We start from the raw sequence: 15818 nt of genomic DNA on the forward strand, positions 1-15818 counted from the left end.
CGCTCTTCGGCGCTTGTATACTATTAGAAATATGCAACAGTAAATTTAAACAATTGTTTACTTAAAGTTAAAGGTTTACCCCACACATACGTTTTTGTTTTATGTTGATATGTTGAATAATGTACGAGTATGGCTAACAGGCGCAAAATGTTAAGTAGCTTAGGATCTAAACGATGAAAATATATATTTTTTAAATTGTGGGTAATTGTGCTGGCTAATCTACCGTAATGGAATATTTTATAAATATACATAAATATACTGCCAAAAATTAAAAAAACGGTTTTTTCAATCTCACGTCTTTGTTATTGCAAATTTCGTAATCGGACCACCGCCATTTTGTAGCTATTTTTATTAAGAACAAAATCATGTCCTAAGCAATTTTTCGTACAAAGTCATTCCGCATTTAAAGAAAACTACTAAAAAAATGTTTTCACGATTAAATTGTTAATAACTTTTTTTCCTGATAAAATACTTTGTTAGCAAATTAGCCTGTTATTGTACTAATCATTTAAAGTAGGCCTGTGTAGTTATTTCCGGGTTATCAAGGTTCGACACAGGCCGAACCTCTACCAACTGGACTATATTGATACGTTGAGTTTTAGATATTTTACAAAAATAATTTTTATCATTTAATAAAATACATGGTTCATCAAAAAGACTATACGATTGATCGGAAAGTATTAGAAATTTAAATTTGGGAATTGTGATATGGAATTGGTAACCTGAGGATATAACTGGCAGTGCCTATAAATGGAAAATGCTAAAGGAATTTCTAACTCAAAAGTTATAATATTATTGGCTATATAGGCTTTAATTTCCGTTATTTGTTCATAATATAAAATATTTTTAACATCATATCGTAGTTTATTAGGATTCTCTAAAATACCGCTTATGCGCTGCAATTCTTTTTGAAAATCTTCAGGATCAATTATGCTAGGATGAAAGCTTCCCAATTTTGCAAATGTAATAGATGTCTCAAGTTCATCAAGTACTCTAATTATTTCATTCATAGCAAGCATTAATTGATTATGAGTACTATGTAGTAATGTAAAGTCAGATAATTCTGAAGAATATATATCTTGATTTTTCATGTGAGCTTCGATTTGCATAATTCTACTAGTTATTATACAGGGAGATTCAGTCATAATGTCATTAATTTTAACCACGTATTCGGAAGGCTTAATAAAGACAGAAAATCGGAAAAAAATTTTTTACTCGACTTAAAAATGAAGGAAATCAACCCATAACTCCCGCTACGAGGGCGGCGCTGGCAGATCCTCGGATGCTCGGAAAATTTTGTAACGTAATGTCACGAACAATTGTCGGCTGAAGCGAACAGCGTTGCCAAGTTCACATCATAATGTGTGGTTCACATTTACTGTTAAACGTATTCAAGTAAATAAAGGAGCATGCTGCATTTTATTATAAATAATTTTAACAATTGTATTAACTTAGTGCAGAATGTTTTAACAAGCCTGACTTCTCGAAGTCAACTTCCGTTAAAAGAAAATAAATAAAGCAGAGGTAGTTACCTGTTTGTAGGCACATCGCATTTTATCAAATAAAAAAAGTCGACACACTACTAAATACCCAAATATACAAAATACACTACACACAGTTACAAAACCATGAACAATTTAAAGTGTTTATTCAAATCTACCACCGTCCATATCTCTCGCATTTTTCCAGCTGCATCTATCATACCATACGGCGCAGCGAACGTGCAGGACGTCGACAAAATGACTTAAATGTGATAGAGTCTGTTTTAAATTTAGTCGAGGAGCAGCCTACTATTTCCACAAGAACAATTTCAAGGCGACTGGAGATATCACAAACCAAAGTTTAGCGAATATTGCGCGAGAATTCACTCAACCCGTACCATTTTCAAAAAGTTCAAGCTTTAGAACCAGCTGATTTCCCCAATCGTCTTGAATTTTGCAGTTGCAGATAAATCGAAGTGCAGCAGACGCTAACTTTATTTTTATTTTTAAAACAAAGTGCGCTGGACGGATGAATGCTGTTTTACTCGTGCTGACATTTTAAACAGGTAAAAAACATATTACTTTCTCAAAAACAAGTACCTACCTAGGTTACACCCAAGTTTATATTTACACTAAAGTTTACATTTATTATGTAAACTTTGGTTATACGCAACTGCATATTGAATAATAAATTGAAATACTAAAACTGTGTATTATTTAACATAATAAATTATAAAACGTTAAAACGTTAATAATATTAAAAATGATAAATTGTAATAACCGTACATTGGAAAACAATCATCCGTATTCATTACTTTCAATTTTCCTTTGATAAAAGACCGACAACTTTTTGCTCTACTTTGCAGTTCGTATTAGTCTAGGGTCCAGATAGGGTTCCGTTTACTAGCTATACAAATAAAAACTTTTTACAGCCATTTAAACATTTATTTTGTTGATAATTAAACTCATCACTTTCAGGCTTTGCGACCAAGTTTTTTGGATTCAGGAGCTCAAAATACTACGAATAAGTTGTTTGCAGCCGTGGCACTCTGTTGGCCACGGCACCCTATCTGGCTCCTGGACTATTTGTACACGTGCAAATTAAAAAGTGGGTCATTTACCTAGATACAGGTTAACCTAGGTCGGAAACACGTACCGAATTGTTTATTTCTCTCCGTCCGATTGTTTTTTATCTTCTATTACTTACAGTCAATATTTAAATACTACATACATTTCACCCTCTCTTTATAATTTATCTAGTAGTGTTGGTTTTATATGTCATTATTTTTGTAATGAAATTGAAATGGTTGTGAAATGAAATTACTTGAACTCTTGGAGTTTTGTAACTTCAATATTAAATTTTATTTAAAGTGAAATAGAGCTAATTTCTTTGCAGCCATAATAGTCATAATAGTAAGCCCGAAGGCTTACAGCAAAAAATTAACATTATGATGTTAATAAAAACTGATTTTTGGCAAGGCATGCTCCTCGAGGTTCTTGCTGGGCAACAATAACAATTTAATGTGTTGATTGCATAATTATAAAAAAATACTTTATAGCATTTTAAATTATTATTTGCTGACGTGAGCAAACCGTTTATTTATTGTCTTTATATGAGCGAAAATATATAAATATGGCAACGTTGCATCTAGGGCGCGTTATTCATATCGTAGCCGTGCACAAATTCTGAATAAGCGACTGTCGTCAGCCGGTCAGTAACAGCCTGAAAAAGGGGTTAAATAATGATTTGAAAATTTGTTTTCTGCTTAAATATGCATTTATTTTTTTTTTTGAATCACGCTATCGTATTATACTCATTTTTCTCTATCTGCTCTTAAAATTAATGATATTATAATTTCGGTTCTGGGTGGTATTACAATTTTCTTGGAATCTGAAGTTGACATATTTAGAGTAATAAATGTTTTTCCTTTCCCTATTATTAACTTATTTTTTAGTAATACTGATTTATGGTTTTAAATCTTTTAGCATATCTATTCCTATTTTAAGCCTCCAAATTTTGGGTTGAAATCGAATAAATAGAATTTGTGTTCTCTGTGCGAATTAAAAGTTTTGGGTAATTTTATCTTTACACTTTGTTCATGTGTGGTTGTTCCATTGTGTGCAGTTTGTATTGAAAAATCGTCAATATTGATTTTGCTTTTAAAGAGTTTTCTTGAGAATTCTGGTTTTATTAAATTTTTGGTAGATCCTGTATCTATAAGGAAATTTTCTTTTAGGTTGATGATATAAATATACGGTAATTGACTTTCTATTAGAGAGTAAATTTGTATTATTTCGGTATTGTAGTTGACGGTTCCTTCTGAAAATCCTGATTTTCGGATTCATTGATCACGGTTTCTTGTTCTGGAGGATATTATTCTGTTCCAGCATATTCTTCAAAGTTTTCGGGATTTGTTTCATAGAAATGCGAATAGGTTCATATTGATCTACAGGGTATTTTCATATTGGTAACAGTTTTGATTTATATCTGAATAATGAAGTTCTTCCAATGTGAAACGAAGTCGTTGAAAAGTTGTTCTTTGAGGAATAATTCTTTGTATGGTAAGGTTTCCGGAGGAAGTTTTCATGGGTATAGGATAAGTTTGTTGTCTCCTTTGTAAAGAACTCGGCGTATTACCTTGTTGTGGATTTTGTGGTCTCGCAAACGATGAATTTGTCATCGGACGTTGACCTGCTTACTATTGCCAATAATTTGGTCTGCTTGGCCATTGACACGGATGATTTGTTTGATTTATTGGTTATAGCTGTTCTTGTATTATATACAGGTAAAGGGTTTCTTCATGGCAGTTTATAATAATTATTAATTTGTGGATTTTTGTTTGTTGGTGGATTATTCGGGGCTTGTGTCACTTTTCTAATATAATTTAGATTGTTTTCTGCAGATATGATATTTATGGCTTATTCCAATGTTTTAGGGTTTCTGCAACGTACTATTAAGCTGTATGGCTCCTTAAGTCTTTTTATAAATGTCTTCACGGCTAAATTTCGGTACATAGTAATTTTTTCAATTCTTAGAGCTTCAGTGATAACAGAGGAATTTACTTTAGATAGCAAAAGACTGAGAGTGTCTTGACATTTTTCGCCAAAATGGAGGGATGATTTATTATTTTCTTTTTTAATATTATAAGGTCTCTCATAAGATCGTCTTCGTCTCGTTGATCGCCAAATGTAAACATAATTGCTTGTTTTAGCTCATTCCATGATTTCAGGTTTCTTGCCTTATTCAATGATCTCCTAGCACTCCTCTTTAAATCGCACAACTCGCGGTTCCACCAACTCGTGGTTCCACCGGGTTGTTGCTCTGCCTGAGAGGGCAGGATGCATCAAATGCTGTTTTTATGGCAAATTTTACGGTATTTGCAAAAACCTCAATTTCTCCATTATTCTTAGGCTCCTGTCCCGGTACTGCTATTAAATTTTCCCAGAGGAGACGTAGGTAATTTTCCTTGTCAGTTCCTCGAGGGCCCCAAATCAGTTTGATAAGAGTCTTACTAAGATTGATCTCAAAGTTTATCCAGCGATGATCTGACATTGAGGCATGGTCTGCCACATGCCAGTTCTGGATTAAATTAGATATATACGCCGTAGTTATTATGACGTCTATTAGTGTTTGACTTCTAGAGTTAACAAATGTCGGTTCACAGCCTCTATTACTTATGCAGAGGCTGTTAGCGATAACATAATCATATAAAGACTTACCTCTTGTGTTGTTGCCTTCACTGCCCCAAGTTACATGGTGTGAGTTGGTGTCACAACCCATGATAAGTTCCCATTTCTGGGTGCGGCAGTGTGATACTAGGACAACCACAGTTTGTTTACCTTTGGCTACACTTACGGCGGTCAAGTCAGATGTTGAGAGATGTTGTAGCGGTTGGGTTTTAATATTCCGTGGGATGTAAACAGCAGTCCTCGGCCTGTCAGTGTTGGGTGCGCTGAAAATACGCCCAGTTAGTTTGGTTAAACCCGATATTCTGGATTTAATTATCCAGGGTTCTTGTATTAGTGCCAGTGTATTCTGCTCCACATCAAGGCGGCGGCATAAGGCAGCCGTTGCCGCCCTGCTGTGTTGCAGGTTACACTTACCTTATTGGCGAGCATTTTAACTACAATGGTGGTGGCTTCTGGTAGTCATCCTCACATCCTCCCATAGGGAGGAGAGGACTTCTCCTTTTCCTGCACCAGAGATGGTGGAGTTGAGGAGGTGATCTCCATATAGGGTTCTGCCTCTCCAGCCTCCGCTTCTATCTCTAGTGGCGCGGTAATGGTGCCCAATTCCGCCTCTTCCTGCACCAGAGATGGAGGGGTTGAGGAGGCGATCTCCGTGTGGGGTTTTGTCTCTACTGCCTCCGTTTCCATCCCTAGTGGCACGGTGGTGGTGCCCAATTCCGGGGCAGGTCTTTGTGATTTTGCCTTGAGAATGAGGGATTGGATGATGTAATGCATCCTCATCGACCTTGTCTCAAGGGTTTTCAAATCCTCGTTTCCGATTCCGTAAACGAGTAAGTGGCTACGTGGTTCAACCCCCTCCTCGAGGTTGCCCTCGGCTTCCACGAGGATCCAGAGGGTGTCCTTCATCAGCCTTGGCAGCTTGTCAGATCGCACCACAGCGAGGGTACTACCCTTCCAGGACTTCAGATTCCCCACCGCGTCCGTTAGCCATGCCAACGTGTGATACTCTGATAATCTTACCAAAGTATGACCACGTGTGATACACAGGTGGTCTTATGGTGCAGTCAGGGGTCGACGGAATAATCTTGTCGAGCTCCTTTCGCAGTGAGTTTTTGACAAGGACCTCCTTATGCTTGGGAATTTTCCCATAGGGGTTGTCCTTGTTAATTATGCCAACCCTGAGCTGTCCTAGGGCTGCCTCGCTATAACTGGTGAGGGGGGGGCGGTTGTCACTAGCTTGTTTGGCACACCCATACCAACTACATAAAGTACAAACTTTGTATCCTGGTGATTTCGAAAAAAAGGAACAATTTTGTAGGTGGTTGTTAGAAAATATCGATATGACGAAAATTTCCATCAAAATATATTGTGGAGCGATGAAGCTGCCTTTATGAGAAATGTTATAAATAATTTAAAAAAATTTTTATGTCTGATCCATTGAAAATCCTCATGACTCTCCGCGTTTCAAAAAAGATACTCCATAAATGTCTGTGGAGGATTCTCCAACAGAATCATTCTGCCTCCTCAAATTATTGTAGACCGTTTGTATTCAGAGTATTCACTACATGACGTTCCCTTAGCTTTGCGAAATCAAATGTACCACCAACAAGATGGAGCATCCCCCATAACGGAAGACAGGTATCTGCGTGGCTCGATTTACATTTTTCAGAACGCTGGATTGAGAAAAATGGACCTGTTATGTGGCCTCCCAGCTCCCCTGACCTCAACCCGCTTGATTTTTTTTACTGGTGTCATATGAAGCAACTGGTATAGTCCAAACCCAGTAACACGAGAGACGATTTACTTCAAAAAATTATTGATTTGCGAAGGGTTTACAATTCCTTGGTCAACCGATGTCGGGCATGCCTTGAAGTAAATGGGGAGCATTTCGAGCATTTATTGAAATAATTGTTTTCTATTTTTATTTTTAATGTTGTCATTTTGCTAACATAATTTCGTTTATGTTACATAATTTTTAATTTTATATTTAGTTCCCCTATACGTAACCAAATATTAAATAATTAATAGAAAATTTTTTTAGTTTGTTCATATTCATTGAGCCGCAGCTACATGGGAAACGGTAAACAACTTTGTTTTGTATAACTACTAGATAACAACAAATAAAATCTTTACATGCATTTTTCTACGAATTAATGCAGTCGATAATTTATACCCAATTTACTCGAAAACGGTTCATTTTTGAGCTATGAAACAAGACCACATTTTTTGTTCAGAATTGATTGCAGATTCAAGAAAACTTAATCAAATTATATAAAACTAGGATACGCAAAAGTTATGAAGATATAACCTTGAAGACTTGCCGTAGGTCTGGAACAGCCTCGTTTTAGAGATACAGGGTGTTGAAGTTGTTAAAATAGAATTGATTTTTTATTTGTATCTCCGGAATCTATTAACCGATCTCAATAAAATTTGGTACAGATAATGTATCACAGTAGACCTTGTATTCCCTAAAATATGAGCCCTAAAGATTCAACCAGTGGTGTACAACTGGACAGGGGTCGCCCCCTTTTTATAAAAAAAAACCTACGCCACTGTATTTTTTACAAGTTATTGTAACGGATTTATATTCTAATGCACTAAATACGTAAAAAAGCTAACTTAGATTTTTTCCCTAAGATTCACCATTTTCAAGTTATTCATATCAATACAATCCCCTTGTGGTGGACACTTCAAACCATAATATTACAAGCATATTTATGTTTATGCTTAAAAGTAAGTGCAATTTATAAGCAATTTAACAAAATTCTTTCCATATCACCTGTGAGGTAGTGTTCCTGGTGTGTTTTAGTTTCCCCTGGAGGCCTAATCTTTAGGAGAAGAACAATTTATCAAATTAATAATAAAATACATTTACCAAGCAACAACAACTAAACAAGAAACAAAATTAACGTTACGTATTTACAGCAATTGTTTAAAATGCGAACCATCCACATCTTCTGACATCTTCTATTAATAGAACTAATTAAATCTAATGACATGTGGTGGTTTTATTTTAATTCATTACACCTGTTTTCTATTCGCTACAGTAGTTGTAGTCTAGTATCTATTGGAGTAGAGTAAACTTTACTTTTCAGATAGGTAACCCCAAACATAGAAATCCAGAGGGTTTTGATCTGGCGATCTGGCTGGCCAAGACACTGGATCCTCCCCACCATTATGGTTGACATAGGCATTTGGTCTTCTGCCAATTTATCACTCCATATAATTTTCATTAAGCCATTCTTGTATTATTCCCCTCAAGGAGCACCATCTATTTGTATCCAGCTATTTTGTCGTATATTTAATGGAACATCCTCTAATAATTCAAATAGATGGTTTTCTAGAAAGTTTATAAATGACTGGGAATTTAAATGGGGTGGCAAGAAGAAAGGTCCACATACTTTATTGCGAATTATTCCGAGCCATACTTTCACAGAAAAGATCTTGTCCGAATTCCATAAGGATTTTCTTGTGACCAAATATGCAAATTGTGAAAATTCACTACCCCTCGCCTTGTGAACGCAGCCTCATCAGTCCAAAGTATTTCTAGTAAGAATTCTAATAACCTCTCGGAAGTAAATTTTGCACAGGTTGTAAATGGTACGGATTGCTGCCATCCTTATGTAGAACTTTTCAAATTTTCGATTTACTCACCCCAAGTTGCCGAGACGTTTTTCGTGTACTTAGCCGAGGATCGTCGTCAAATGCTCTTTAAATTTCATTTCTGTGCCTTTCATTGCTCCGTCGTAATTTTCCAAATATCGTTTTAATCCAAAGAGATGAAAGCGACGAGTGTAAAGAATTTTGTTGATATGCTTACAAATTACACTTAGTTTTAAGTATAAACTAAGAAATATTCTTATAATATTATGGTTAGAAGCGTCTGCTCTAAGGGGATTGTGTTAGTATGAATAACTTGAAAATGGTGAATCTTAGGGAAAAAATCTAAGTTACCTTTTTTACATATTTTGTGCAATAGAATATAAATCCGTCCAATAGCATGTAAAAAATACAGTGGCGTAGGTTTTTTTTATAAAAAAGAGGGTGACCCTGTCCAGTTGTACACCACTGATTGAACCTTTAGAGTTCATATTTTAGGGAATACAAGGCCTACTATCATATATTATCTGTACTAAATTTTATTGAAATCGGTTAATAGATTCCGGAGACATAAGCAAAAAATCAATTTTTTTTAACAACTTCAACAGCTGTAACTCTAAAACGAGGCGGTTTCAGACCTATGTTTATAAGGCAAACACCTACTATTTTAAAGAGATCTATGCCCTCGAAGTTTCTTTCATAAAATTCGGACCACCCTGTATAATAATAGATAATAGATTTGTATTTGCCTATATGAAGAAAAATGCAAAAAATGTATAGGTATTTTTTCAATTGGCCATGTGATTTATTTAGTATTCGTCTTTTGTCGTTTAATCTTGACAGTTAATTTATTTTTGACTGATTGAAAGCTTGGTTCTATAAATTTTGAAAGGTGTTCTATTTAAAATAACCTATGTTTATGTTGGGTGTCCCATTTAAAAAAATACACGTGAATATCTCGTAAGTTAAGAGCTTAATGAAAAAATTTAAAAGTTGTATGGTTTTGAGGGGGACATCTAATGGTGACCTTAACCATGACCTTCAAGGTCATTTCAAGGTCAAGTTGATTTTTTCAAATGGAAACACATATTTATGACACTAGAAATGAAAAGAGCAGAAAATTTTATATTCGACTATGACCTTGATCATGCCCTTCAAGGACATTTGAAGGTCATTTTAGTTTTTGTTGCAAAATTCATTTTCGTCTTGCCGAATAGTGTACTCGGGGGGTTTTCGAGGGCGAATATGAAGTCAAAATTTGAAAATATTCGAATCCAATATGGCCGACCAATTTTTGGTAAACATATTTAATAATCATATGGATTAACACTTCAACCTACGTTAAAACTCAAGGTCGAGCCGAGTATTCGACATATTGGATCCGCCGTATCAGATTTAACTATTACTAAATTCTGAGCTAGTCCGAGTTCAAAAACATTTGAATAACAAATGCATGCCGCAAAGGGTTAATGGGTATTCTAGAAAATTATGGCGAGCCCCACATATCAAAACGAAAAATATGAACAAGATTAAAGTTTTGCCTGCAAAATACTAGAACGACCTTCAAATGACTTTTGAAACATAAGGTCATGATCAAGGTTATATTCGGAAGCAAAATTCTCCGTACTTTCTATTTTGATCTGAAAGATACCGGTTTCTATTTGAAAAATTAAATTAACTTGACCTTGAAATGACCGTCAAGGTCAATGTCATAGATGGACGTGAAATGGGCCGCTCTTCTCATTTCTGGTCTCAAAAGTAGAATTTTGCAACAAAAACTAAAATGACTTCAAATGACCTCGAAGGTCATGGTCAAGGTCACCCTCAAAACCCTACAACTTTTATTTGAAAAATGTTTTCATTAAGCCCTTAACTTAAGAGATATTCACGTGTATTTTTTAAAATGAGACACCCGGTATAAAATCGGAAAAACTGTGCGATTTGTAAAAAATCTGAGTGCGCCAATGGCTTCCTCCTAAAAAATAGAACAAATAATGTTCAAATTTTTTTCTTCTAAATTTAATAACAACGGAGATTTTTCAAAAAAGCCTGAATATCTAAAACTAATCAAGTTAGCCAAGATCTTTTGGTACCAGCGAAGTAAACTCAAAAAAAGAGGACGGAACCGATATCAGATTTTTTGTATCTATCACCGTTTTGGCTGTACGTTACAAAACTATTAAATTAAATATTACTCTTTTCTATTAGTCCACCATTATTTAGTATGCACTGTCAATTCGTCTCCTCTTATTTCTAATAACTCTCCTCAACTGATGTGGTGGTATTTGTCGACATGATTGTCTAATTCTATTACATAAATCTTCTCTGTTCTGGGGCTTGTTTTAAAAATAAATCAAGAGGCGTCAAGTGTAGAGCTCTTGACGGCCACTCATCTAACAGATTGTTGCGACCTATCCACTTTCTCGGGAAATTCTCATTCAACCAATAACGTACTACCGCATTATAAATAGGTGTTCCATCTAGTTGAAGGTAGAAGTTCTGTCTTATAAGAAGAGGAAGTGCTGAATGCCAGCAATCATTATTAAAAAATTCAAAAAAATCTACGTTTAGATTAACGTTAAAAAAAGGGCCCGATTATTCTATCATATAAAATCCCACAAAACACATTAATTTTTTTAATTAAAATTTATATAATAGAATTAGACAAGCATGTCGAAGACCACATCAGTTGAGGAGCGTTATTAGAAATAAGAGGAGACGAATTGATCAGTGCATACCAAATGATAATGGGCTAATAGAAAACAGTAAAACTCATGCATTTTTGGTATAATAAAAACCTGTATGAGTGAAATCAATGAAACCTCATTACTAAAATTATGGAAAAATACCTTGAAAATATTTTCCATTGTTAATACAGGACACTCTGCAATGAGTGAAATTTTTCGAAGTTTGCACCGATTTTGTGAACACCCTGTAAAAGCTATAATAATGAACGTTTGTATTTAGGGTTTTGAGGTGATCAAATCGAAAATGCTATCTATTTCTTTCTTAAAAAAATGCCTAATATGTTTTTTGAATTTTTCAGTGTCTTTTCTTACTGATAGTAGGTCGTAGAAAAGATCACATATCAAAAAATATAATATCAAAAAGTAGGTCTTTCTGAATACTATCACATAAAAAATGAATTTTGGGAATCGGCCAACGCCATCCTAAATACAGAGGTGGTGAAACACACTGTATGTATAAACTAAAATTGCCTAAACTAAATAACAATAATCTAAAAAACTCATTAAATTTTATCCTACAAATGATTATAAAATTACTATAATTTATATTTTCATGTTATTTGTTATTACTCTAGATATTGTTATATTGTAGAAATCAGATCTATTTTTTAATTGCAGGAAAATGTTTGTCGCTTCGGCTTCTACTACTGTGAAATTTCATGAATTCCCCAATGGAAATGTTATGCATCACTACCAACCTGGTAACAAGGTGGAAGGACCCATACGTAGCATATCGTGGAGCAGAGATGGGAACTGGCTATCTTTGGTCCCATTTTCCGGCCACGCCGATGTTGTGAGCGTAAAAGACCAATTGAAACTTATCAGAACAATCCAAGATGTCGATGAGCCATCTTGTGTCGCCTTTCTAAACTCTACAAAGAAACTTATTGCTCTGGGTACTAAAGGAGGACAGGTATTTATTTATGATATTAAAATGAAGAATACAACAAAGAGATTTCCAAGGGCTTCTAGTTTAATATCCCATGTTGACTTTACTGCCAAAGACACTCATTGCGTTGCTGGTTGTACAAATGGTGATATTTTACTCTTCAGTAACACAACAAACAATCTTTCTTGTACACTCAGAGTACCTAAATCTAGATCTGTAACTAGTTTGAGAGCAAATCGGTTTAAGAGAAATCTCATTATAGGAGGGAGCAATGAAGGTATAGTAGTTGTTTGGGATAGTAATGTTAATAAAGTAAAATTTACAATGGAAGCTCATAAAGCTCCAGTAACATCTGTAGCTTTTTCTCCTGTAAATTCTGACTTAGTGGTATCAACTGGATCGGATCGTCAGTTCTGTTTCTATGACATAATAGATAGTAAGCGTATTGCCAGCGTTCCAGTAGAAAACAACATTACAGCTGTGGATTTTTCTCCTGAGGGTACTTACTTTGTAATGGGATCACAAAATGGAAGAGTATATATATACGACTCTAGAAACATTCAAGAACCAGTACATTCATTCTCTGGTCATACTAGTGCGGTGAAACACTTAATTTTCCAAAGAAGCTTAGATTCAAAAAGTGCAAGCTCGAGTAGTATTTCAGATGACAGTATAGTTCCTATCCAAACCTTAGAGGAGCCCAGTAATTGCGACAGCGATATTTTTGGCATGTTTATTCAAATTCCCTCTAATGAAATGGTAGAAAGTATAAAAACTTCCGGAAATTCCATGGAAGCAGGAGATTCCTTTTTTGCTGCTTTGGGATTGGACAAAAATAATACATTAGAATCATTTCAACAAGATGTTTCTACCGAAAGTACCAAAAAATGGCCCGAGGATAAGAATAATTCCGCTCAGAAAAGTACTCATGACAAGATAGGTCTAGTAGACTCTAAACAAATCCAAATGTCGTCCACACCAAAATTCTTTCCACAAAATTTTAAAAACATAAGATCTCCATCTTATACCGTAAATCAGGGTTATGCAAATTTGACTTTATCCGATGTACAAACTGTTATTAAAGAAACAGTTAAAGAGGATGTGAAAGCAACTTTAGAGGAAATAAGAACTGACATAAAATTCCAAGCAACTCATACTACTTACCAGATTAAGAGGATGCTCTTAGACTTTCAAATGGCAATGGTGAGGGAGTTTATTAAAGTAGAAAATTTTTGCAACAGCATTAGGGATGATTTAACTACTGATTCTCCTAGACATGCTGAAAATAATTACCTAATGGAAGAAAACGAACAGTTGAAAAAGAGGATTGAGTTCTTGGAACAACAAGTTGCATTTTTAACTGTAACTGATCAGGCTCAGATGGAGCAACATAAGTAGAAATTATATGTATAGGCTTATTCTTGGTATTTAATGATATTAAGGAAGAAATGTAAAATACCACTTGAATTACTACTTTTATATATTTCAATAGAACCTGTAAAAATAAAAATGTTTCTATTTTTTAACCTTACTACTTAGATCATCAGTTTACCTGAGTAACTTTATAAAAATTAGTACCTAGCACATGAAAAAATAAGAAATCTTTTATAACAAGCTCAGCAGTAGTTTTAAATTTTGGTGTTGGGGTAAAGTTGATGTTAACTGAAAGACAGTTCATGCTAAACGCTTTTATTATTCTAATAATTCATTAACACGTAAAATTTCTTAGGATGAAAGTGCATTGCCATTCACAGGTCGGCCGGATATAAGTAGGTTTTTGACCGCAATATTTTTTTGATGCAAATGAAGATTAATGGCAGTACACATTCCCTGTTTACAAAATAAAACTTTCAATCTATTTACAATTAAATCATTGTATGTTGCTAATTATATTAATAGAATATGATACTTCTATGTAATATAATCCCTTTTTATGACAACAATACAAAATAGAATGTAAATTAAATTCTATTTTAGTATTCTCTATATTTAATTAATCTATTATTATAGTTACGGGTTTATTTTATAAGAACTGCAGAGTGTCGAGGTTACAATTTTTGTTTTTGACCTCTTTTTAACATGACTACCTAAATTATTATTATAAAAATTAGTTTCAATAATTACAAATGGTTCAATGGCATGCCTAAAACTTTTACTTTTATTATTCTTTTAGAACCTAATGCGTGCTTTTTACCAATTCTGACTTAATTTTCCAAGTATATTTTTGCTTTAGTTTGTTAATAGGTAGTTCATTTGACACTAGTGTGACTATTACTGAAATGTGATATTCTTTATGACCTCATTTTGAAGATCGATATCATCCACTTTGTTTGGTGATGACATTTTTAATGCTGATTTTTATTAATTATATAATACATTATATTCATCCTGCACCCATTTTATTAACGGTCAGTTTGTTCATTTCGTTTAGAGAGATAACTCCCCAAATTCCCAACAACAATAACAACATTAGCTGAAAAGTTTATTTATTATCTCATTTATTTGTGATTATTCGTGTAATTACAACTCTTGTAGGCATCATTGCTTTTAGCATATCTCTATCAAACTTTATAAGTGGTAAAGCATCTGTATTTGTTCCGGTTTGTATCATATTTCAATGTTGTAGTCCAGTAGATTTAGACGCATTCGAGTTAACTTTGAAGAATCTAGCGAACCGCAAAAAGCTTTAGCAACATTATACAGGGTATTCCTTGATATGCGAATATTTAAGGGTGTGATTCTACTTGGAAAATTAATGTTAGTTTGCTTTATAAACTATGGTCCAAAAATGTTCCGTTGTAAAAATACGGGGTGTTAAAATTTGAAGAAAAAGAAGGAATTTAATTAATATTTTCGAAACCGCTTGAGATACTTCAGTGATATTTAGTACGTAGTGATTGTATGAAAAATTGCTAGAGTGGACTGAATTAAATAAATTAAAGGTTTGTAAATGCTTTGGTCACTTGCCAGTGGAGGAAAATGGTGCACTTTCACTGTTGTCGTATTAGTATGGAGATAAGGAAGGAAAGATAGGTCATGTAATATGAATACGAGTCACTAAATAGTGATGCGGTAATTCTATAATTTAATATCTATAATCACGTAACTTTTCTAAAATTTCAATTTGTAAAAATCTACTAATGAACGCGGTTTTATACTATACTATGTTTTATCAGAGTTTTTTTGCACACATACCAAAAAAGAAAATAAAAAGGAACAGTTTTATTTAAAAAATTGTACATGGTACGCCATCTGTGACAAAGGATATAAAATAATTAAAGAAATCATTTAAATCTGTTTAATATGGCCTAAACAGTGATAGTTAATAAAGGGGTAAGTTTTTCAATACAAACATAATTTTTAGCTCTAACAGTGGCATGCGAACAAGCATTGACTTAAATATTTTTAAAG

General features: G+C 34.1%; 1 protein-coding gene across 1 annotated transcript in view; it reads left to right on the plus strand.

The window, feature by feature from the left end:
* The window catches only part of LOC108910219 (protein NEDD1), a 67370-nt gene extending 53464 nt beyond the window's left edge, over positions 1-13906 (plus strand). The window contains exon 2 of the mRNA XM_018714768.2: positions 12137-13906. Within this exon, the coding sequence (XP_018570284.1) occupies positions 12141-13805 (1665 nt within the window). The 5' untranslated portion in view covers positions 12137-12140 and the 3' untranslated portion in view covers positions 13806-13906. The remainder of the gene's footprint in view (positions 1-12136) is intronic.
* Positions 13907-15818: the final 1912 nt, after the last annotated feature.

This window comes from Anoplophora glabripennis, unplaced genomic scaffold, assembly GCF_000390285.2.
Source record: "Anoplophora glabripennis isolate ALB-LARVAE unplaced genomic scaffold, Agla_2.0 scaffold675, whole genome shotgun sequence".
Classification (NCBI taxonomy): domain Eukaryota; kingdom Metazoa; phylum Arthropoda; class Insecta; order Coleoptera; family Cerambycidae; genus Anoplophora; species Anoplophora glabripennis.